This window comes from Halichoerus grypus, chromosome 8 (assembly GCF_964656455.1).
Source record: "Halichoerus grypus chromosome 8, mHalGry1.hap1.1, whole genome shotgun sequence".
NCBI lineage: Eukaryota > Metazoa > Chordata > Mammalia > Carnivora > Phocidae > Halichoerus > Halichoerus grypus.
Genome location: NC_135719.1, coordinates 91,067,441 through 91,091,624, shown reverse-complemented (window position 1 = coordinate 91,091,624; position 24,184 = coordinate 91,067,441). Strand labels below are relative to the sequence as shown.

Here is a 24,184-nt window from a genome sequence, read left to right as displayed (position 1 = left end):
CGGCTCCCGCGCCGCGACCCCACCGGGGACTAAATCCCCGCCCACCAACGGCCTGGCGAGGCGAGGCGCGGCGGGCAGGGCGCGGCAGACAGCGCGCGGCGGGGCGCTCTCGCGCGGAAGGTTCTCCCGCTCCCCTGGGCGCGGCCCGGCTGGGGGGAAACCGGGGAGCGGGCGGGCGCGACGCGTGGCCGCGGATGGGCCAATGAGCGCCGGCCGGGCGGGGCTCGCCGCCGACTGCCCGGGAGCGCGCGGGGCTGGGCGTGCCCACGGGTGACGCGCCGGGCCGGACCCGCCAATGGGCGCACGGTGGCGGGCGGGCGGGCCTCGCGGCCGGGGGCTGGAGGACGCTAACCGGAGGCCGGCCGGACAGACTGACGCTCGGCCTCAACGACGGAGGCGCGCGGCGGGGATGGCGCTGGCGCGGGCCTGGAAACAAATGTCCTGGTTCTACTACCAGTATCTGCTGGTCACGGCGCTCTACATGCTGGAGCCCTGGGAGCGGACTGTGTTCAGTATCCTGCCCAGGCCGCGGGGGCCGGGGTGGGGGAGCGGGAGCCCGGGCCGCATCTTCCCGGGCCCAGGCGCCAGGGGTGGAGGGGTGGAGGCTGGGGGGCTGAGGGCGGCCCTGCAGGGACGGCGCGCGCGCGCTGACTCGCCTCTTAGCTGCGGGCACGCGGGGCGGAGGTCTCGGGCCGAGGGCGGGGCTCCCGCGGTTGGGGAGAATGGGGGGCTCGAACTCTTGAGATCCGAGGGGCCTGTGAGTCGCTGGAGCGGAGGTGGAAGCGGCTTTACTGTTGGAGGAAATCCCCTAGGGCGATGTCTAACCAGGTTTGTCCTCGCTTGCACTTCGGCCGCGCCTGCCTTGGGTTCAGTCCCCTGGTCTTTGGGAGGCAGGGACCGTGTTAAGTGGAGCAAATCGTTCCCGGCTGGGACGCCTTTGACCTTTAACTGTCCCTGAGTTAGCTGACTTTGGTCCTAATGAGAATGCTAACCAGTTTACCAGACTTTTAATCATGTGAACTTGTGTTTGTGACACCCCAGTTTTTTGAAAACAGTTTGTTGTACCTTTTTGCTTTTCGGGATGGGGAGTTTAAAGACTGTGTTTTATTCATTAAGTTGCTGTTTTCACAGTCCATAGAAGTCGAGCCAAGAAAGGAATTTGTGGTTAATTATAGACAGGGTTTGAAACTGTGTTTTCATAGATAGCTGATAGATACTTGTTAATGATACTGAAGGTTCACTATGAGCCAAGCAGTTGTGCTAGCGTTTTGCCTGTACCTCAACTCATCTAACTTCATAACAACCTCACTTAATACGCAAGGTTGTGAAAATAGGCTTTCTGAAGTCTGTGATGTTTGTGTCATTTGTCTGTGTTGACATCCCTTGATATTATTGTTGCAGAATACATACTAATAATGAGCTGTAACTTTCTTCTTCTTTTTTAATTTGGGGGCCAATATGGAACATTTCACACAACATGCTTACTTCATACAGGCTCCCCCCTTTTCTTTAAATTGAAGTGTAGTTAACACAATGTTACTTTTTTTTTTTTTAAGATTTTATTTATTTATTTGACAGAGAGACAGTGAGAGAGGGAACACAAGCAGGGGGGAGTGGGAGAGGGAGAAGCAGGCTTCCCGCGGAGCAGGGAGCCCGATGCGGGGCTCGATGCGGGGTTCAATGCGGGGCTCAATGCGGGGCTCGATCCGAGGACCCTGAGATCATGACCTGAGCGAAGGCAGACACTTAACGACTGAGCCACCCAGGCGCCCCAGTGTTACTTTAGTTTTAGGTATACAACAGTGATTTGACAACACGGTATGTTACACGGCCTCCTTTTCAAGGTGGTAGAGTTTGGAGTAGCTTCAGAACAGCTTTGCAAATGCATTGTTGCATTCAGGTGGAGTGACTGAGATGATTTCATTCCAGGCATTAATAAGTGTGTTTATTTGTATTGAACTAGGATAAGATTGTACTCAAAGCTGTTTTTTGTTTCAACACTTTGGAGGAATCTTAAGCTGCTTACAAGGAAATTTATTTATTTTTATTATTTGTTTCCAAAGCTTTCCAGAACTTAAGAACCATAATTCGTATTTTGGATTTAAAGTCTGAATGTAAAGTATGTTCTGAATTCCTGCACCATTTATTTGTAGTTGCAGTTCTATAGGTTAGAGCTCCTGAAGTTATCTTTCTAAAATGTATACTAAAATATAGAAGCACATATTCTTGACTCAGTTAAAATCATATTTTTTTAAAGGGGGGAGGTGCAGAGGGAGAGGGAGACTTTTTTCTTTTTTAAAGATTTTACTTATTTATTTGAGAGAGAGAGCAAGCGCACAAAGGGAGAGTGAGAGGGAGAAACAGACTCCCCTTTGAGCAGAGAGCTTGATGTGGTACTTGATCCCAGGACCCTGAGATCATGACCTAAGCTGAAGGCAGACACTTTAAGCGTTAGAGCCACCCAGGCACCTGAGAGAGAGTTTTTTTTTTTTTTTTTTTAAGATTTTATTTATTTATTTGACAGAGAGAGACACAGCGAGAGAGGGAACACAAACAGGGGGAGTGGGAGAGGGAGAAGCAGGCTTCCTGCCGAGCAGGGAGCCCGAGGCGGGACTCGATCCAGGACCCTGGGATCATGACCTGAGCTGAAGGCAGATGCTCAACTGACTGAGCCACCCAAGCGTCCCAAAGATTTTATTTATTTGTCAGAGAGAGAGAGAGAGAGAGCGAGCTTGAGCACAAGCAGGGGGAATGGTAGATGGAGGGAGAAGCAGGCTCCCTGCTGATCAAGGAGCCCGATGTGGGGCTCGATCCCAGGACCCTGGGATTACGACCTGAGCTGAAGGCAGACACTTAACCAACTGAGCCACTCAGGTGTCCCCTTTTGTCTTTTTAAAAAAATTTGTGTATTTATTTACTTAAGTAATCTCTACACCCAACGTGGGGCTCAAACTCACAACCCTGAGATCAAGAGCTACATGCTCTTCCAACTGAGCCAGCCAGGTGTCCCTCAGTTAAAATCATCTTAAAAATGAATTTAAACAATGTTGCACTAAATTGACACTCTTTATGTCAGAAGTTGAATGTAGAGCCCACTGCCAGTCTATTAAATCTTTTACACTGAAAAGCTTTTGTTTGCATGTGGATACATGCTACAGTGTCGATGGTATTAAGGTTTTTCTGTACTACATAGTAATAGTAACAGTGTCCTATAAATAACCTAGATGATGGCTTTTTTGGGGGGATGGAGGAATAAATTATGTACTGAAATTTAGTGCTTCTATAGATTTTTCCTTTTGAAGCTTTTGACTTGTCATTGGTTTATGTGACCAAGTGATTTCAGTTTTAAAAAAACTAGTAAGAACAGCAACCAACTAGCATTGGGTCCTATAGAATCCTATGGTTTTAAACCTAAGATTAAAAAAAAAAATTATTTCAAGGATCACATGATTGAATTAACCCAAGGTAGAAATGTAATCCTTTTGACATAAGATGATCGTAAATTACTATAAGCTGTTATATTATTCTAACAACTTCTAGAGTTAAAGTCAGGCATTTATTTATTTATTTATTTTTTAAAAAGATTTTATTTATTTATTTGACAGAGAGATAGAGAGAGAACACAAGTAGGCAGAGCAGCAGGCAGAGGGAGAGGGAGAAGCAGGCTCCCCGCAGAGCAGGGAGCCCGATGCGGGACTCGATCCCAGGACCCTGGGATCATGACCTGAGCTGAAGGCAGCCGCTTAACCGACTGAGCCACCCAGGCGCCCTAAAGTCAGGCATTTATTATTGTATAGTTTGAAACATCTATTTGAGATGAATCTGTATTCTAGCTTGGAGGAAGGAACTGAATGAGAAAGCTGGATTCCCCCCCACTCATTAGGAGCTTTAATTACTGCGAAGTAGTTTGAATTTCATAAATTTGTTAATAATTAGTAAGCTTCACATAGAACAATTTTGTGGCTAGTTACATGGTTTTGGGAAAGAGACATACTTTCTTAAAAATAACATTGAATATGGTTATCACTGCTAGCAACCTTAAATTTCATGTAGGAAAAATTTGTCTGGCTATCTGAGAAATGGTCTCTGAGTTAGAAGGTCCTAAGAGAAAGACTCTAGAAGAAGGTAATCGCTGCTATAACTCCTTTAATAAATTGAAGTCCCTGTTTTAGAGAACACTGATAGCTCGCTATTAACTACTTCTGCACATTTTCTAGGGGCATCCTTGAACATCTGAATTTGCTTCTCTGTTTCTCCAGATCAAATAGCTAGAAGTTAATTATCAGTTGTTGTAAATTGAAAGGTCAATTCCAGTTGAATATGAGGGTTTTTGAAATTATCTAAGTAAGGAAATTGTGAGTCACAAAAAATAATTTTCAGTATGTTTTTAAGGAAATGCATCTGTGTCAAGTCAGGCACACTGTAAATGGTTCTTGAAACAGCAAAATTTAAAAATCCGTTTTGTAAATCCTTCCATGCTAGGGCCCATATCCTATTTTTTTCTCTTATCATCTGCTTTCTGTTACCACATTTGAAATGATACATTAGCTTTTTTTTTTTTTAAAGATTTATTTATTTATTTGACACAGAGAGATAGAGAGAGCAGGAACACAAGCAGAGGGAGAGGGAGAAGCAGGCTTCCCGCCGAGCAGGGAGCCTGATGCGGGGCTCGATCCCAGGACCCTGGGATCATGACCTGAGCTGAAGGCAGTCGCTTAACGACTGAGCCACCCAGGCGCCCTGATACATTAGCTTTTGCTTTGCAGCCAGTATTTGAACTTTTTCCATGTGCAGACATGGTTTCTATAGTGCAGGAAAAGGGGATGTGACACGTGATTAAAACAGAAGGCAACAATAAAGTGAAATCAAATAAGTGGAGTAGTATTACAGTGAGTGCTGCAGCAGACCTGTGCAGACTGAAATCCATTGAGCTCTTGCTCCAGAGTAGAAGTTGTAACACGTTTCTAAAGCCCCCTTTCCCTACTGGCAGCCATCAGTGGGAAAGGAGACCAGGTTTTGTAACCAAGACAGGTTTTGTAACCAGTGAGACACTCCCTGTAGTGCCTCACTGAGTAACATTGTAACCATGCTATTGAGGAGAGGTGTGGAAAAATGAAAAATACCCTGTTAAAATTATTTGAAGCAGGGGCGCCTGGGTGGCTCAGTCGTTAGGCGTCTGCCTTCGGCTCAGGTCATGATCCCAGGGTCCTGGGATCGAGCCCCGCATCGGGCTCCCTGCTCAGCGGGAAGCCTGCTTTTCCCTCTCCCACTCCCCCTGCTTGTGTTCCTTCTCCCGCTTTGTCTATGTCAAATAAATACATAAAATCTCAAAAAAAAAAAAAAAAAAAAGATTATTTGAAGCATAAGTAAGAGTTATTAACCTTTAAAAATTAAATTTATTCTGTAGTCACTGAGCTATATTTGCTATCTCTCTATGGCTTCTTATGTTTCCATGGCATTTTATACTTCTATTTATTTTAAGCCAAATGTAGGCAATTTTTGGTTTTTGTTAGGAATTAGATTCTCCCTGAAAGACAATCTATGTTTATTTGTTTCTTCAAGGAAATAAAAAAAAATATTATTTTTTTTGGGAGAGAGAGAGCACGTGTGCACACACACACCAGTGGGGGGTGGGGTAGGGCAGAGGCTGAGGGAGAGGGAGAGAGAGAATCTCAAGCTCAGTGTGGAGCTCCATGCGGGGCTCGATCCCAGGACCCCGGGATCATGACCTGAGCTGAAGTCAGACGCTTAACCAGCTGAGCCACCCAGGTGTCCCAGGAAAGAATTTTTTTAAGACCACAGTGCTGGGCACAGATAGTGCTTGAGAAACATTTGTTTGTGTATTGATTTGTCATTTCAAAGGAACTGCAGAAGTATTGGGGAATGGTAAAAGAGACCTGATTTTAAACTACTTTTGGGGTAGCTTTGGAACTTGGCCGTTTCTGATGAACAGAATTCAGTTCTTAGAATTCAGATTTTAAGAAGTAGAAAATGCTATAGATGGAAAGAACTTCTTTGATTTATTTTAACAGATGTTAACAAAATTGGCATTTTTATGTCTACTCATTTGTAAAATATGTATGCTTGCTGAATTCTGCATTTCACAAATATTAGGTACCTCCTAATTGCCAGATACTATTCTAGATAGTGGGGGTATGACTGAACAAAACAGATAAAAATATTTATTCTAATGCCACTAGATAGGTTAAAAATATAGACTATTAGATTGTTTTAGCTGTTACGGAAAAAAATAAAACAAGAGGATAGGAAGTAAGGAAGAACGAGTGTTTTTCAATTTTAGCTAGAGTGGTCAGGAAGGGCATTTAGAAAGATTTAAGCAGGGAGAGAATTCCGGGAGAATGAGCATTGTAGGCAGAAGGGACAGTAAGTATGAATGCCTGAAAGCATGTCTGACCAGCATGTCTGTCCTGTTTCACAGATAGCCCACAGGCCAGTGTGGCTGGGGCGGAGTGAAGGAGGGTATCCGCGTAGTAGGAGAGAAGATCAGATCCTGTAGGATCTCCTAGGCATTGGATTCAGAGTTCAGGAGATAGGGGAGGTACTCATACCTTTTGAGTAGAGTCACTCAAATCCAGTAAGAATTTTCTCATTGATATTTTAATATTTAATAAACTAGGAAAATAAGCCACAAAAACATACATTTCTCCATGAGACTTGAAATTCTTTTCATTTTGAATGGAAAAAAAAAAAATTACAACCTGGAAGTGTTTTGTTTTGTTTTTTTCATTTTTAACATACTGAGTTCTAGAACAAGTTTTCAAGAAGATGGACTTCAAGGAAATTAGAGCCAGGTTTTAGGGAAAATTAGGATTTATACGTGTTCTCAGATGGATCCACCCTGGGGTCGTTGCAGTAGAGTGAGCTGGGCAAAAAGTGCCTTCCTTGGGACACAGGGCAGGAAGAACACGGGGACTGGGAGTGCTCAGAGAACTTTCAGGGAGGTATTTGAGTGTTTTGGTTTTTTTGTTTTGTTTTTGTTCCCCCCAGTGGGAAGAAGGTGTGGACTGGGGTGCAGAGGTGTGCTGGGATGATGAGGATGCCAGGCTGACTGCCTGGAACAGGGCTTCTTCAAGGTGGTTTGGGTGTGAAATAAAGTTGAAAAAACAGGTTAGGGCCATTTATGAATTCACCAGATACTTCCGTGTGCATACCTGGTACCAGGTGCTGGCGTAGGTGCTTGCCGTGCATCGGAGCAAATGAGACAAAGATCCTTGTCCTTGTGGAACTTTTATAATTGAATTATATAGTATGCTAGGTGGTAAGCATTATGGAAAACAGAAAAGTAGGTCAGTGCACATTTCTTATCCCACTGACCTACTTTTCTGTTTTACATAATGCTGTTTTTAAAGAGGATATTGGGAGAGGCTCTGTTGAGAAGGGATATTTGAGTAAAACATAAAGGAAGTGATGGAGTTAGCCGGGTAGAAATCTGAGGGAAGAGCATAGCTGGCAGAGGGAACAGCCAGTGCAAAGTTCCTGAGTCCAGAGCCTGCCTCGCATATGTGAAGGCCACCACTGAGGCAGGTATGACTGGAGCAGTAGGTGATGAGGTCAGAGTCAGTGAGATCCTGGAGGATTTTTTTTTTTTTTTTTTAGATTTTATTTATTTGAGGGAGAGAGAGAGAGCGTGTGTGTGCGCATGGGAGGTGAGGGGCTGAGGGAGAGGGAAGAAGACTTCGCTGAGCTGCGATTCCGATTTGGGGCTCGATCCCAGGACCCTGAGCTAATGACCTGAGCTGAAGGCAGACGCTTACCCGATTGAGCCACCCAGGCGCCCCTTGGCTTTTAATCTTAGTTGAAAAGGATGCCCTTGGAAGGTTTTTGAGAGAGGAGTGATCTGATCTGGTTTCAAGTTTGAAAAAGTTTACTTTGGCTGCAGATTTGGGATAGTTTAAGGGTGGTGAGCGGAGGCAAGGGTAGAAGCAAAGGTAGGTATTTTGGATTGAGGTGGGCTTTGCATGGTAATGAAAACGAGCATTACAAAATTCATGGTGTATGCTATTTCAGTAGCAGCTAAATTAATTTATTTTCTTAGATTTTTGCTGTATCCTCAAGTGCTCACAGCTAGAATTGAGAATTTTTCTTTGCATCTCAATATACTAAAATATTTAAGACTGAATTCTTAAATAAAAATAGATTATACCATCCTCATGGTTCAAAACTCAAAAGGCACCAAAAAGGTAGCTGGTCAAAGTCTTCTTTCCACCCCAGCCATGCCAGGACAACCAGTGTCACCAGTTTCCTGCGCCTCTCTCCTGAAGTATCTGTGAACACCTGGAAAATGCTCTTAATCCATGTTTAGTAGTGCCTGGTTTGGCGAAACCAGAGTTTTTATAAGGCAGTAGAGAGGTGTTTGAGGAATATATTTTGCTCTGCCACTTCTGGAGGTATTAATAATTAAGTTAGTATCTCTTTCTGTGTATTTCCTATGTAACATATTTTTGTAAATAAACACAACAAACAAAACAAAATTGACTAATAAGAACCCTATATTTTGGCCCCGGGGGTTTGGGGGAGTGGGGGGGGGTGGGGACCTTTAGATCACTTTCTCTGTCTTTGGCAGAGCTTCCTCTGAGCTATTCACCATAAAAACTCCAGTTCACCAGAGTCTTCTACTAGAACTTTCTTCTTAGTGAGTGCCTCTTGAAGAAAATGTACATACAGAATTCTTTGACACTTTAAATAGAGTTCCAGTAAAAATCAGCATGTGGTTTGATGATTAGGCAAAATTCCTAATATCAGAGAAAGTTACTTCTAGAAAAATATTCTTAGCAAATCAGCTTAACAAATATGATTTCAGAATAATGTTGAAATAACCTGAACATTGCCTTCAAACTTAAGAAAAAAAAAATAATTTCTTCTCAATAATCTTCAGTCTTCTATATTTCATGCCATTTCCTTTTGAACTTCCTTTTGTAGAAATGAATGCAGTCTCTGTTACAAGGGAGGGGTGAAGGTGGGCGGGGGAAGCAGAGGTAAGAATAATTGTAACTGAGAAATTAAAACTTGCAAGCCCCGCCCCCCCCAGAGGTACTCAGACGTTTTGTTTGTGTAGCCCCTCCAAGAACAAAAAGCATGTTATGTTGGCGAACATCTTATTCATTTAAGTTAACATCAGAAATATTTCATAGTAAATTTAGACAGTTAAAAGGATTTCATTCCTTGCTTATGTGTATTTTATTATTGCATATTTTTGTTAAAACCTTAAAGCTGTTTTTTCTTGTACAATTCTTAGAAAATGTTCATCACATAGCCTAATTGGCAAAGCCAGCCCTCATTGTGAAGCCAAATAGGCTAAGCCAACCTTAATTCCTGTCAGAAAAAGTTCAGTGCTATTTTTCTGCTCAAAAAATTGTTACATAAACACTTTTACTCGTCTCCCCCCCACACTTTTTTTTTTTTTTTTAATTTATGACTTGATTTGACAATCATTGGTTAGTTCTCATCCATATTGACTGTGGATTTTTGTAAGTGGTAACAGGTACATAGATAACCAATGTATTAAGCTTGTTTGGTGAATCTTCATCCTCACGGTTTCCTGGACCACCACACATGGGTATGCTATGGGACATTTCTCACTCCTTTGACTCAGACAGCTTTGTTGAGCCTGATCTCAGTCTGCACATCTGGAGTTCCCATCTTGTTCATGGCTAATTTCCAGATTTTTTTTGAGTGCCTGAAGGGCATGCTTCTTGAAGCCCACTCCGTGAGTGCACTTGTAACTGTTGACAGTGTATTTTCTGGTCAGTACCTCACTGATGGCAAAAGGCCCTTCTTCTCGCCATCCTTCTTTGTAGGAGTCATTCTGTCAGACCCAGGCTGGAAAGGTGTCTCACTTCTGAATTTAAGTTATTAGATGAATAGATAGGTGAGGCTTATAGCTGTGCCAGGAGTTTATTACCTGAATGCAATAAAGTGCAACTCAAGTTAGTTATTATTCCTTTGTTTGCTGTCCTAGAAGTTATTTTATACCCTGGGGAAATGCATAATTGTAAGATTCAGGAAGTAAAGTGGGGGAAATGAAGTTGTACGGGGTATGGGAAGGGAAACTAGCAGATCACCATAATTGTCAGATCAGTTTTAGGAGAGGGTATATTGGTAGCTGAAGCTCTGTAAACCCTTCCCCTGACCCCATCCGAACCTTCTGGAAAGTCTTCTTTGTCTATCAGGCTCATGGGCTTTAGTTCAAAGACAGCTGCTCTAGCCTGTTTTACCCTGTCTTGATGTTTGGTGGGCTAAGTGAAAATGTTAGAATATCCCTTATCTATACTCCTTAGGATATTGTAATTTCTTCTTTAGTAGCTTTCAGGAAAGGTGGAAGATGAAGAAAATGCTACACAAGAACTGAGTGGTCTGTAAAAGGATGGGCAGGGGAAGTCGCACAAGGTTGGCAGTGGGGACGGAACACACAGAGAGATTCTGCAGTGTTTCAGCATGTGTACCAGTGATTTGTCAGTAGAGGGGACTGTGGCTCATTATATATATAATTAATTAATTAATTAATTTTTAAGTAAGCTCTATGCCCAGTGTGGTGCTTGAATTTGTGACTCTGATAAAGTCACATGCTCTACAGAAGGGGCCAGCCAGGCGCCCCTTCCACTATTTCACATTCTTAAGGACTTTGTGACCCACTCCACCCCCTAGGCTGTGAGTGTTGTAACATTTATGGTACTTAGGAACAAAGAGAAGATAGATTCTTTGGCTTAAAAAAAAAACAAAACTCCAATGTTCAAATTTAATAATTAAAACTATATGTTCCAGAAGATCTACTTAATCAAGCATATATTCTTTTCATAAATCGAAATGCTTAAAAAATAGTAGTTAAGAAATGATAGATATTATTTATGATCAATAGCTATGAAAATTAGAATTACTACTAAAACAAGACTTCTGGCCATCATGTGTTCCTGGAAAATCCCCAAATAACAGGATTTATGGGAAAAGAGCACTAGAGCAGACCACTCAAAATCAGTGCAACTTAGTCACCAAGCACTAACCAAAACAATAATTGGCATCTTGGGGGATAACTTGGATAGCCCAGGCAGGCAGGCTGGAGGCTGCCTCAGGGGACATTAAAAATGTCTGGACAGAATTGACCGGAAATGCTTCGGTAGGGCAGATGGTGTGGGCTGCCATTGAGGAGGTGCAGGAGGGCTGGGCTGGCCGGGAGGTGTGCCTTTCTGGAGAGGGAGCCTGGCTGCAGATGCTGACTTAATTTTCTTAAGATAGAGCTCAAAGGATTCCTGTCTGTGCAGCAACCGAGCTAAAAGATGTTTCTTGAAGAAGATTATAATTCTCCCACTAATCTGGCTCCCCTAATTTATGAAAAATCCCATAGGAAACAATGCAGCTCCTATGCTATACTAGTGTGAGCTAGTATGATGTGAGCCAGCTGATGTTGCAGAAATGTATTACAGCAGAACAGATTAGATTTCAGAACAGACTGGGATTCTGCCCCCTCCATCTCCCCCGACCCTGGGGCTTCAAATCTGCATGAAATTAATAGACACTTTAATTATAAAGGTGCACAGTGAAACGTAGCCTTGGTGTCTCTGGGCTCAGAGCTGCAAACCATTTCCAGGACTGGTTCGGAGTTGAACATGATCATTAGTGGTTTCAGCAGCATGCTTTTTTGTTTGTTTAGTTTTTAAAGAGTTTGTCATCAAGTTGTAGTTTCTAAAATGAATTTCTATACTTTGGTATAATCAACACACTACAGAAAGGCTGGAGAATGTGTTTTGCTTGCTAAACACTAACTTCTGATGCTGAGGTGATGTCCTTTAATATGACCCACAAATACCAAATTAGTTAATATATACAGACTGTAACAGTATCAGTATCTTCTACTTGCTTTCATTTTAAGGCAGTTAGAAAAGTATCAAGAGATAGTTGATATGTTTGGTAACAATATACTTTCTTAATACTTCTCTTGGTGATGATTTTTTTTTTTTACTAAGTTTTTTTTTTTTTTTTAAAGATTTTATTTATTTATTTGAGAGAGAGAGAATGAGAGACAGAGAGCATGAGAGGGAGGAGGGTCAGAGGGAGAAGCAGACTCCCCACTGAGCAGGGAGCCCGATGCGGGACTCGATCCTGGGACTCCAGGATCATGACCTGAGCCGAAGGCAGTCGCTTAACCAACTGAGCCACCCAGGCGCCCTTTTTACTAAGTTTTTAATTTTGATTTGAGTATAGTTAACATACAGTGTTACATTAGTTTCTGGCCTACAATATAGTGATTCAGTAATTCTACACATTACTCAATGCTCATCATGATAAATGTACTCATTTTAAGATTTTGTTTATTTATTGAGAGAGAGTGAGAGAGAGTGTGTGTGATTGGGGGTGGGGGGGAGGGAGAGAGAATCCCAAGCAGATTCTGCTCTGAGCACGGAGCCCGACGTGGGACTTGATCCCATGACCCGGAGACCACGACCTGAGCTGAAACCAAGAGTTGGCCAACTGACTGAGCTGCCCAGGTGCCCCAATAAATGTACTCGTTAATCCCCATCACCTATTTCACCCATCCCCCACCCACCTCCTCTCTGGAACAATCAGTTTGCTCTCTGTAGTTAAGGGTCTATTTCTTGGTTTGTCTCTCTCCCCTTTTTTGTTACTCTCCTTTGCTTGTTTGATTTCTTAAATTCCACCAATGAGTGAAATCATACAGTATTTGTCTTTCTCTGATTGGCTTATTTCACTTAGCATTATACTCTCTAGCTCTACCCATGTTGCAAATGGCTAGATTTCATTCTTTTTTTTATGGCTGAATAATATTCCATTGTGTGTGTGTGTGTATGCAGACACACATATATACATACATGTACATACACACACATGCACATACCCCACGTCTTCTTTATCTGTTCATCTGTCAATGGACACTTGGGCTGCTTCCAGAATTTGGCGATTGTAAATAATGCTGCAGTAAATGTAGGGGTGCATATATCCCTTTGAATTAGTGTTTTTATATTTTTTGGGTAAATTCCCAGTAGTGCAATTACTGTATCATAGGGTACTTCCATTTTTAACTTTTTGAGGAATCTCCATACTGTCTTCCACAGTGGCTGTACCAGTTTGCATTCCCACCAACGGTGCACAAGTGTTCCTGTTTCTCTACATCCTCGCCAACACTTGTTTCTTGTGTTTTTGATTTTAACCATTTTGACAGGTGTGAAGTGATATCTCGTTGTAGTTTTGATTTGTGTTTCCCCGATCATGAATGATTTTGAGCGTCTTTTCATGTTTCTGTTGGCCATCTGTATGTCTTCGGAGAAATGTCTGTTCATGTCTTCTGCCCATTTTTTAATTGGATTATTTGGTTTTTGGGTGTTGGATTGTCTAAGATGATCCCCAGTTTTTTGAGGTCAAGGGAAAAAAAATCACAGTAGTAAGGAAGATTTCCTTTTTAGAGCTTTATTCAGTAGTTGACAGTTGTTTTCACTTAGGGTTTTGATTGCTTTTCACAAAAGAACCTATAATAATACTTTATCAAATGATTTTCCTTTTTTTATTAAGATGGTTCCTTAAATTAGATTTATCAGAACTTTTGAGTATTTCTAAGGATAAAAGTAAACATTCAGAATTGACATTACAAAAGAAATTTGACTAATAGAAGATTGGATTATTTTAAGTGACGTTTTAGCTTTGTTTTTTGAGTGAACAGTGCAGTCAGAGACTTAAAGCTTGAAATTATTTACTTATTAATTTTTTTTTTTTAATTTATTTGACAGAGATACAGCGAGAGAGGGAACATAAGCAGGGGGAGCGGGAGAGCCACCCAGGTGCCCCAGCATTGAAATTATTTAGATTAGTGAAGAGGTGTAAGTCATACCTGCTGGAACAAAGGTCCCTGGCCTTTTTCCAATGAGAAACTACTTTTGATTTCTCCAAAGTCTTGCTTTGGAGGTTACTAAGGTAGGCGGTGATAGTGCAGTTACTGATTGGGACAGAAAGTGTTAGTTACTGTGGTCTTGCTTCTGATGTACTGTACTTATCTTTAAAGCATTTCCTCTCTTTGTTGTCAGGACTTTTTTTTTTTTTAAGTTGCTGGGGAAAGGGTTGGGGATGGCCCTTGTATGGGCAAAAGAAATCTTTTTATTTTTTCCTATCTAGCTGGAAACTTACCAGCTCATGATTAGTTGGGGATCCCTGTTAAAGAAACAGCGAACCTACAGATATATGGTTTTACGTTTGCTTTTAAATTCATTTGCTTTTAAATCCATGGAACCCATAAAATATTTATGTTATATCCAGGTTATAAATAACATCTGATTGTTCATTCAGTCCTTGAATAAACATTTATCTTCAGTGCCTGCACATATCTTGGCACATTATCTGCTCAGTTCTTGAATGATTTATGAAGTACCCACTTTATCTAGCAACACACCACAGCTGGAAGCAAAGGAGCAGCTGAGCCAAGGCACTCTCACTCTTAAGCACTTAAAATTCAGTGGTAGAGGGGCGCCTGGGTGGCTCAGTTGGTTAAGTGTCTGCCTTCGGCTCAGGTCATGATCCCAGAGTCCTGGGATCGAGCTCTGCATCGGGCTCCCTGCTCGGCTGGGAAGCCTGCTTCTCCCTCTTTCACTCCCCCTGCTCATGTTGTGTCTCTCTCTGTCAAAAAAATAAATAAAATCTTTAAAAAAAAATTCAGTGGTAGAGATAGTTATAAACACACAAAACAATTTTTTTTTTTTAGTTTTTGAGGTTTTTTGTTTGTTTGTTCTAGATTTCACTAACTTTATTCTATACTTCTCAAATCATGTAGCCCCCTCTAGAATGTCATCCTGGTTAATTTGTGTACAGCTGCTGATATGTATATTACAGACAACCGTAAGAGTTTGGCAGATAGAAAGATTATTATTTTGTGTATTACCTTCCAACGTATGTGTGTTACAAAACATTGATTGTTTGCATTTTTTCTCTGTGTGTGTGAAACAGGAGATTACATTAAGGGTGACTGCAAGGTGGTGCCTAAGTGCCCTCTCCATGCAGGTGGGATCCGAAAATGTTAATGCAGGAAGCGGCCTCATTTTATGGAGAAGAAACTTGGTTCCAGAGGGGTTGTGATGTCCCAGAATTGTACTATAAATTAATAACAAATTAGTAGTAGGGTGACCTTGAGCAATTCCCAAGCAATTGTCTAAGTCATGATGTTAAATGCCTGAGCCCTCAAACAATAGTTTTAATAAGGATTATATTGCCTTTTGTTGCTGAATGGATTTGATTCATAATTCTCATGTCAGCCCTGAAGGGTAGGTGATGTGTGTCCTTATTTTATAGACAAGGAGACTGGTGATCTGAGAGTTTTGACACAATCAGGGATTGGCAGAGTCACAACTCAAACCAGGGCCCTGGTGTTCCCAGTACCCATTTCTTGTACTTCCCAGTGTGTGAAACTTCCCAGTGTGTGTGTTCAAGAATGCAGTGGATTGAGAAATCCACTCAAGTACCAGATAAAATTATAGGTAGTATATACTCTAAATGGTATATGTTTAGCTCTGTGAGAACACTTCTAAGGAGATAAACCTTGCAAATGTCACAACAAAACCAGTGCCTACGAGTTTCAATAAAACTACTATTTTAAGTGGTGCCAAGCATAATCTCAGGGAATATTCAGCTGAGTTACATGGGAGCTATTTCAACTACATTGCTTAAATTCCATTTGTAGAAAGCTACTTATAAAAGGTGCCTTCTTTTTGCATTTTTTGGAAAGGTGATTATTAAGGCCAGTAGAAGTTCCTCATGGTCCCAGTGTCTACTTACTCACCTACTGTATAGTTAAGTTGGTTTAAATATTATGTTTCAGAGCTTTAAGATAATTTTTGGAAATAATTTTGACATTTAATTGTACAGAAAACTTACTGTTAGAGGCTTACTTAATTATTATGATTCTGGAAATAATTAGGAGAAATGGGATCAGAATATAGAAACATTTTTTTGGAGAGACACAGGATAAAGTTAAATGTAGTAAGTGGCTATGAGTAAAAGGTTAGGTTAAGTTTTTTTATTAAATATTTTTTTTGAGCAGCTTATAAATTGGCATTTTTGCATCTAGGTTCAAGTGACTTTCAATAATTTTCTGTTTATCTTGGCCAGAATCAAGAATTCTTTATTCTGTTTCTGAGAGCTGAGACTTTCTGTTTATTTCTTAGTAACAAATTAGACCCAATGATGTCTAACTCCAGTTTTGTAAAGGGGAAGAATCCTTCACACACAACAGTTTTTAGTCTAGTACTGTATGTGGTTTAATTTTCCTTTACAGTTCTTTTTTTTTTTTTTTTTAAAGATTTTATTTATTTATTTGAGAAAGAGAGACAGAGAGCACAAGAGGGAAGAGGGTCAGAGGGAGAAGCAGACTCCCTGCTGAGCAGGGAGCCCGATGTGGGACTCGATCCCGGGACTCCAGGATCATGGCCTGAGCTGAAGGCAGTCGCTTAACCAACTGAGCCACCCAGGCGCCCCATACAGTTCTTATTAAAAAAAAAAGTTACTGAATATTCAGGCATACAAAAACTCCATAAATAATAATACAGTGAATGTGCATATACTACCAGCTAGGTGAAGAAAAGCATTACTAATACCTTTGAAGCTTCATTTATGCCTCTTCTCAGTTAGTTCACCTTTCTTCCTCTCCCCATTTCACCTCACCAACTAACCATCCTGATTTAGCATATATTATTATCATTTATTTCCTACTGCTTTTATTCCACATATATATGCATCACAGCATAATGCTATATAAAGTCATGAACTCTAGTACCTTATGATTTTTTTATAAAGATTTTATTTATCTGAGAGAGAGAGAGAGAGCATGAGCAGGGGGAGGGGCAAAGGGAGAGGGAGAAGCAGGCTCCCTGCTGAGCAGGGAGACTGATTCAGGGCTCCATCCTAAGGACCCCAAGGTCATGACCTGAATGGAAGGCAGAATTATAGTGTTTGTTTATTTATTTAGTAGAGAGAGGGGGAGGGGCAGAGGGAGAGGGAGAAAGAATCTCCAGTAGGCTCCCCGCTGAGCACAGAGCAGACTCTGGCTCGATCCCATGACCCAGACATCATGACCTGAGCCAAAATCAAGAGTCAGATGCTCAACTGACTGAACCACCCAGATGCCCCAGTGTGTACATTTATGACTTAAATAAAAGTGTAAAAAACCTTAAAAACATTCTGAAAATATAATATTGCCCAGAAATGGATTTTGTTTTTCTTTCTGTAGTCACTATAAAGTTTTTCATCACCGTAATGTGAAATGTGTAGAAAGTGCCACAACGAAGCTAGAATCAAATGTTTCTTGAGGAATTTCGTCATTCATTAAATATTTATTAAGCATGTGTTATTTTAGATGTTGGAGATACAAAAAAGAGAAGACATTGTTCCTATGCTCAAGAAGTTGATAATCTGGATGAGAGTATGAGATACATAAAAAATAGGTAATGTCAAGTAATAAGGGCCAAATTCTATGAGTAAAGAGCTTTATGAGCAGTAGGGCCAGGAGGCTGGGTAAGAATGGGAAAAATATGAAAGCTAGGGAAGGCCTCATATGAGAGAGGATAACTAACCAAGCTCTAAGAATGGGTTTTATTAGAAGGAATAGGATTTTTCACATATAGGAAGGTATTATGCATAGTGGTTAAGAACACAGATTTTTGGTTTGAGTGATTTGGTTTGGAATTGGCTTTATTGCTTCCTCTGATTTCAAGATTCAGGATTACTTGAACTTGCTGAAGGATTTAACACCGTGCTGGGCACACACTGGACATTCCCAGAATGAAAGCTATGGTTAGTACTATTATTCTTACTCATATTATTATTAAACCATAAGCAAAAGCAGAGCAGTATGAAAATATAAAGCATTGTTTTCTGAGACTCACATAATATGGCTCTGAGTAGGTTGTGTTTGTCAGGGGAATTATTTGGAGCGTTGAAAGTTAACAGTGGGAAAGTAGTGTAGTAGGTGATACGCTTGGTCTCTACCTCAGCCCCCTCTGCTAGCAGATGTATCTCTCCCCCAGTCTCTCTTGTCTGCTCATCCCATCTAGCTGCCCCCTTCTTCAGAGTATTGGCCTTGGCCAAGGCAGCTGTCTTACCCAGGTGAGTTTTTCTCACTTAGTTCAGCCAATGATTGACAGATAAAGGGATACTGAAAGTCAGGCCTCTCGCCTCAAAGCAAAATCAACATGTGGTATAATTCAGGCTCCAGAGCATCCTGTGGGAGCTGAGCCCCTGAACCTACTTACCTTTTTCTCCCTGCTCAGTTCTGCTCTACTTACTCCTCTTCTGCTAAAACTCCCTTGTACAAGAATCCCTGTCCCAGTCTCTCAATTTCTGTCTACTTTTATGGTCTCCAACCTAAGGTACTTTGGACTAGATTGGGAAAATTCTTGGATGTTTGGCTTAGAATTCCAGGTGCTGTCCTATTGCATTGGGAAGCCTAATGTATTTTAAAAGGATCACTTTAGTAAAAGAGTGGCATGGAAAGTGGCTAGAGGCCTAAGATGGGAGCTTTGACATAATTAAGGAGTGATAAATACCTCACTCATTTATCATTGATTAGGGTAGGGGAACATGAGATAGGAAAGTCATTTGTCGGGGTTGGGAAGAACTGAGAAGTCTTAGATAATTTGAATCTGTGGAGGAGGAATCAAAGAAGTTTCTAGATTGAGTGATAAGGCAAATAGTGAATCAGTAGTAACATCAACTATTTCAGATAGTTGAAAAAATAAGACTCCTAGAAAGAGGTAGTTTTGGAGAAAGTTAATGAGTTCAGTTTTGACTCTTGAATTTAAAGTACCTCAGGAATGTCATAGGTGCAAATGATGAGGAAGTTGTAGGAAATCCTTGTCTGCAGTGCAGAAGGTGGGTTCACGTCAACAACATTAAGGTCATTGTTTAGGCTACAAGAGTTTGCAGGACCCAAGACAAAACATTGGGGATTCCATTTTGTCATTTAGAATGCTTTCAGCTACAAGTATAACAAAAATTTAAAACTGGTTTACGAGTAAAGGAGGTTTATTGGCTTCTGTATCTGAAAACCCAGTGATGGGGTGGGTTTCAGGTGTTTGGGTGAGGTTTCTGGTTTCGTTTTTCTGTGATTACTTTTGTTCTGCCACCTTCATGTGTCAGTTTTGTTCTAAGTTTTGTTTTTTTCAATGGAGGCAAAGTGACTCTGGTGATGCCAGGATTCCATCAGCAAGCTGCATATTCAGAAGGAGAGGGAGAGAATCTGTGTTCCTTAATTCCTGGTAGAAGTGCTAAACTTGGAGCTGGTTGATCGTTTTTTTTTTTTTTTAAGATTTTATTTATTTATTTGACAGAGAGAGAGAGACACAGCGAGACCAGGAACACAAGCAGGGGGAGTGGGAGAGGGAGAAGCAGACTCCCCGCGGAGCAGGGAGCCCGATGTGGGACTCGATCCCAGGACCCTGGGATCATGACCTGAGCTGAAGGCAGACGCTCAACGACTGAGCCACCCAGGCGCCCTGGTTGATCGGTTTTGAGGGGGGAGCACTGTTACAAAGAGAAGGGTTTTCTGATTGGTTACAATCAGTCAGGGCTGGAGATGGGATAGGTTAGGTCCATCTAAAGAGCGTGACTGTCATACTGGGTGGAGGGATGGAGTGAGTGTTTGGGACAAAAGCACAAAATTCACTCTAATTATCTTACATATGAGGGACAGATAGGGAAAAAGAGCCAGTGACACAGGAAAATGGTGAGAGAGATGGGTGAAGAGTCCTAGAGAAAAGTACCTTCTTAGCTCAGAGTGGGAAGGGTTTTGAAGAGGAAGGACTAAAACTGTCAATTCAGATAGCCATTGGATTTGATAGGTGACCACTGGTGACCCGAAAACAGCGTCTCTAGCCCGCAGGGGTAGAATTTAGATGGTTGTGTGATGGGCAGTGATATGGAAGCAGTAAGTGTATGTGTGTATTTAAAGAAATTAAGGGGTAAATAGAAGGTGGTAGTTTTAGAAAGAACTGGATTAAGGGAGGCTAAAAAGTAAATGTAAAAAATAATTATGGGAGACTTTCATCCATGTTTGGGGGTTTAAGTCAGATGGCTTCAGTCTGTGCTCTGGCTGTAGAGATGACTTCTTGTAGGTCCCCAGACTTAGTATTTGGTCAGGCTCTGAGGAGTAATGGTCATGATGAACATTTCACAGGAAAGCTGTTAGGGTCAAGCGAGATAATATATAAAAGAGGTTTGTCAACTGAACTGTTATACAAATATTAGTTGGTAGTAAGCACATTATTTATTTAAACCCTATCTTCTTGTGAAAGAATGTCACGCATTGTGGAACTACCAGTATGTAGAGTCGAAAGGTTTGAAAGTTAGGAGCGGGGACAGGGGAGAGAGAGAGGATGTGAAGGAATGGATTAATAAAATGTGGTCCCAGTCCAGAAGTGGTTATTCCTTTGAACATGGCTACATGACAGCAAAGCAGAAAGCCCTTAGGGTTTACATAATTTTTTTGGCAGTATTTTGTGTGGCCCAAAAAGAGGACCCCTTGCTGATTTGCATGTATGCCATTTCAGTTCCTTTGGAACGAGGAGAAAGGAACACAATACAAATGTTTATTGTTTAGGTGGTCAGGATGACTTTTATTTGATGTTGCAAAGTTTAGTGATAATAATAATAAATGTTTAATAGCAGTAGATGCTGTCAGTTTATATGTCATTAGGTATGTGACTGATCTTGGCTTAGACTCTAAAAGCCAGTGCTTTTAGCCAAATAGTCTAAATAATTTAAAAATTCTTGGATCATACATTCTTTTTTTTCATACATTATTGTTGAAGGTGGTAGACCTTTTGAAGTCATTAAATACAATTTTGTTCTTATACATTTCTGTTTCTTAGGTTGAACAGTGTCGCTTTCTTCATTTTAAGCTCTCTGATGTTTTGAAGTAAAGCAGGGAGAGTAACAAACAGGTGCCTATCTTGGAAGGTGATAGTGAAGGTCAAGTGAGCTACAGAACTTAGAATGGTGTCAGGCATAGTTAATGTTAGTGGCTATAATATTCGTTTCTGACACATATGAGAAAGCATTAAGTGAATGGGTACTTCAACATGAAACAGTTGAAAAAATCGGGGGATTTACTTTTGAATCAATTAAGAGAATGTAAATTGTTTCCTTAACTACAACTCAGATTCCATGCTGGTTTCCATCGTGGGGATGGCCCTGTACACGGGATATGTCTTCATGCCTCAGCACATCATGGCGATCCTGCACTACTTTGAGATTGTGCAATGACCAAGATGTGACCAGAACTGAGCGGCTCCTTGGGGAAGAACCACCCTCTGAAGATGGAATGAAACCTCATCAGCTGTCATAAGAAACTCTACTAGATGTCAACATAACCAACCCTATGAATATAAAGACTAAAATTCATGAGTAGAACAGGAAAATACTCCTGACTCATGTGTTGTGTTCTTTATTTTTAATTTTAAAAGAGGCTCTTGTATAGTAGTTTTTGTCTATTTTAACATTGTAGTCATTTGTACTTTGATATCAGTATTTTCTTAACCTTTGTGACTGTTTCAATATTACCCTGTGAAAGCTTTTCTTAATGTAACTTTGAGTACATTTTAATTGCCTTCTATTTCTAAAACCCAAAGTCATTAGTTGGGCTTTACTGTTCTTGCTATTGTATGGCACATACATCTGCCTGGATATATTTCTACTCTTGACCAAAGTTTTGTAAGAAACAATACAAGATTTGGGGCAGGGGGATGGGGAGGGGAGGATATTTTATTGAGAACTATTTACAAAAGACTTACCTGTAAGTTTGAACTCAGGAGTACAGTTTTAGCTATCTAGACTCTACTCTTAACAGCTTTTGCTTTAAAACTAAGTATTTCTTAACAATGAAAAAGAAAGATCTTGCTAAAGTTAAAATAAGGAACATTTCACCTTTTAAATATTTAATTCTTATGTGGACTCATTTCCAGAAAACTTTGGTGATGGTTCTTATGACAAAAGGTGGTTAAATAGCATTATTATGTAATGCTTATATACCATAGAGTTTTTAGTAGAAAGTAAATCAGTTTCCTCTGAGGGTTATTAGTAACAATGTACTTCCTTAAATTTAGTTTTCATGATTGTAATGGGTGCTGCAAATGTATTTGCACATTGCAATAAGATGAGATGAATTGTTAAAAACTATAGCAAAAAGAAATGTAAACTTGGTTAAAATCCTTTCACTCTTTGTATTTTTTTTTAAAGATTTTTATTCCTTAAATGTAAAATGACTACCTAATTTTTTGATGTAAACTCATTAAATTCAAAGAAAAATCAGCTGATGTAGTGGTATATTTTTTCCTCGATTGTTAAATATTGATCTAGTATTTAAATTTCTGAATTGATTGCTGTGGATAAGTAAGCAGTTAAGTATATTTTAACATGTCTCTCAACATAAAAGTATTGCTAATTTAAAAAACTAGACCTATTTTAACATGCCTCCCGTAATAAGTTTTGCTATTTTAAAAAATGTAAGTATTTTTGGCTCTTAACTTTTAAGAACTAGCCTTTTGAAGTGTTTTTTAGTCTAGAGGTATGAAGTAATATATAAAAGTTTGGTATTTTCAGAGTCAATTTATATCATCACTATTAAATACGGATGGTGAGGATAATTTGTAATTATTTAGTTTTAGTATTCAAGCAAATTAATGAATATGAGGAATTAACTTTGAATTTGTTCAATTAATGCTCAAGTTTGGCTTTGCCCCAGGGACCCCCCATAGAGAACCATTGATAAGTGGATGTCTAATATCTGAATCTCTGGTGAGTTGAAGGCAGGAAAAGTTGGGAATCCCTAGTTTAGATGGGTATACAGATGACCTCTCCTAGCCCTCTACTCGGAAATCTTTAATTCATCCCCACTCTTCTCTGAAATCCATTAAATTGCTGTTGAATAGACTGGCCTGTGAGATAGATGGAAGAGAAGTTTAGCATAGGATGCTGACAGAGACATGGTCTCTGGAAGAGGAAGGGTAATGGCCCCACAGGCCAGACTGAGGGTGGAGACTACTCCTTGTGATCCTGTAGTAAATGCTGTTTCCCAAGTATGGGGTGGGTTATGGGAATAAGGGTCCCCCACTATCCTACCTGTTAATTAATGAGTAGAGTCTGAGTAGTGAGAAGTAGGATTGAAACAAGCTGCCTAAAAGGTGCCTTTGTCGCTGGGCAGGTGGAAGAAGGAATCTTAGGGTAATGGGACAACTCTAAAGACAATGTAGCTGTGGTTGCTCAGAAAAAGAATCTCAAAAACGGAAATAAATGGCCTCAGCAGTGAGGGACATTTTGCTTAGTAAAGACCTGAAAGCATTAGAAGTTCATTCAGGTGAGCCATGGACGAGTGCCCCTGAAATCGAATGCAAAGCCTTGCATATTGGCTTAGAGCTGCTTGCTCTCTCCGTGACCCTCTTCTCCCTTCTCTGCTACCCTGACTTCAGTTTCATTAAGGAGAAAGATGATGAAGGCTGGTTGGCCAGGTTATTCACGAGAACCATCTGTTTTATTCTGTCCTCAAGGAGGGAAGGCTAGGTTAGTAGTCGGTGAGAAAAATAGGATAACTTGGACCAGGGTGGTGGCGCTGGAGGTAGGAATCACAGGATATGGTGACTACTTAGATATAGATGGTGATGGGAAGGAGAGAGGCCAGACTTCTGTCTTGAGCCACTTGGTAAATGGTGACATTCACTAATACAGCGACTGGGGGGAAGGGATCCGAGATAGGGTGATCATGCAAGAATTAAGTGGGTTGCAGTTGGTAAAGGACTTTGTAAGCCATATTAAGGAGTATGGACACTCTCCCTAGAGCAGTGGGGAGTCACTGAAGAGTTTTAAGTGAACGAGTGTTATCAGATAGGCATTTTAGAAAAGTGGTGAGGTTGAACATGGATTGGAGGGGATAAAAACTCTGGTAGGAGGGCTATTTAGGAGGCTGTTAGGATAATTCAGGCAATGCATGGATAGAAGTGGATAAATTGAGAGATACCAATTTGAGAAGAGAGAAAATTAAAGATAGAGGAGAGATGGACGTCATGGTTGCTGACCAGATTTTTGGCTGACTCAGTTGAATGGTTAGTGGTTCCATTCATTAAAAACTAAAGAGATGAATGAGTTTGGCATAGGAGGAAATGATTTTAGTTTTTGATATGTTGAGTTC

At 40.8% G+C, this 24,184-nt stretch overlaps 1 protein-coding gene across 1 annotated transcript; it reads left to right on the top strand.

The window, feature by feature from the left end:
• The first annotated feature begins 300 nt into the window (after positions 1 to 300).
• SPTSSA (serine palmitoyltransferase small subunit A) lies at positions 301 to 22,311 on the top strand. The gene is made up of 2 exons (XM_036072552.2): positions 301 to 512; positions 21,164 to 22,311. The coding sequence occupies exons 1-2, from the start codon at positions 410 to 412 to the stop codon at positions 21,265 to 21,267; spliced, it is 207 nt and encodes a 68-aa protein (XP_035928445.1). The 5' UTR covers positions 301 to 409; the 3' UTR covers positions 21,268 to 22,311.
• The last annotated feature ends 1,873 nt before the right edge of the window (positions 22,312 to 24,184 follow it).

Excerpts from the sequence above, each read along its gene's own strand:
- SPTSSA (XM_036072552.2), top strand. The coding sequence starts at position 410 with ATGGCGCTGGCGCGGGCCTGGAAACAAATGTCCTGGTTCTACTACCAG. Across the intron at positions 513-21,163 it reads CTGGGAGCGGACTGTGTTCA|ATTCCATGCTGGTTTCCATC; the intron begins GTATCCTGCCCA and ends ACTACAACTCAG.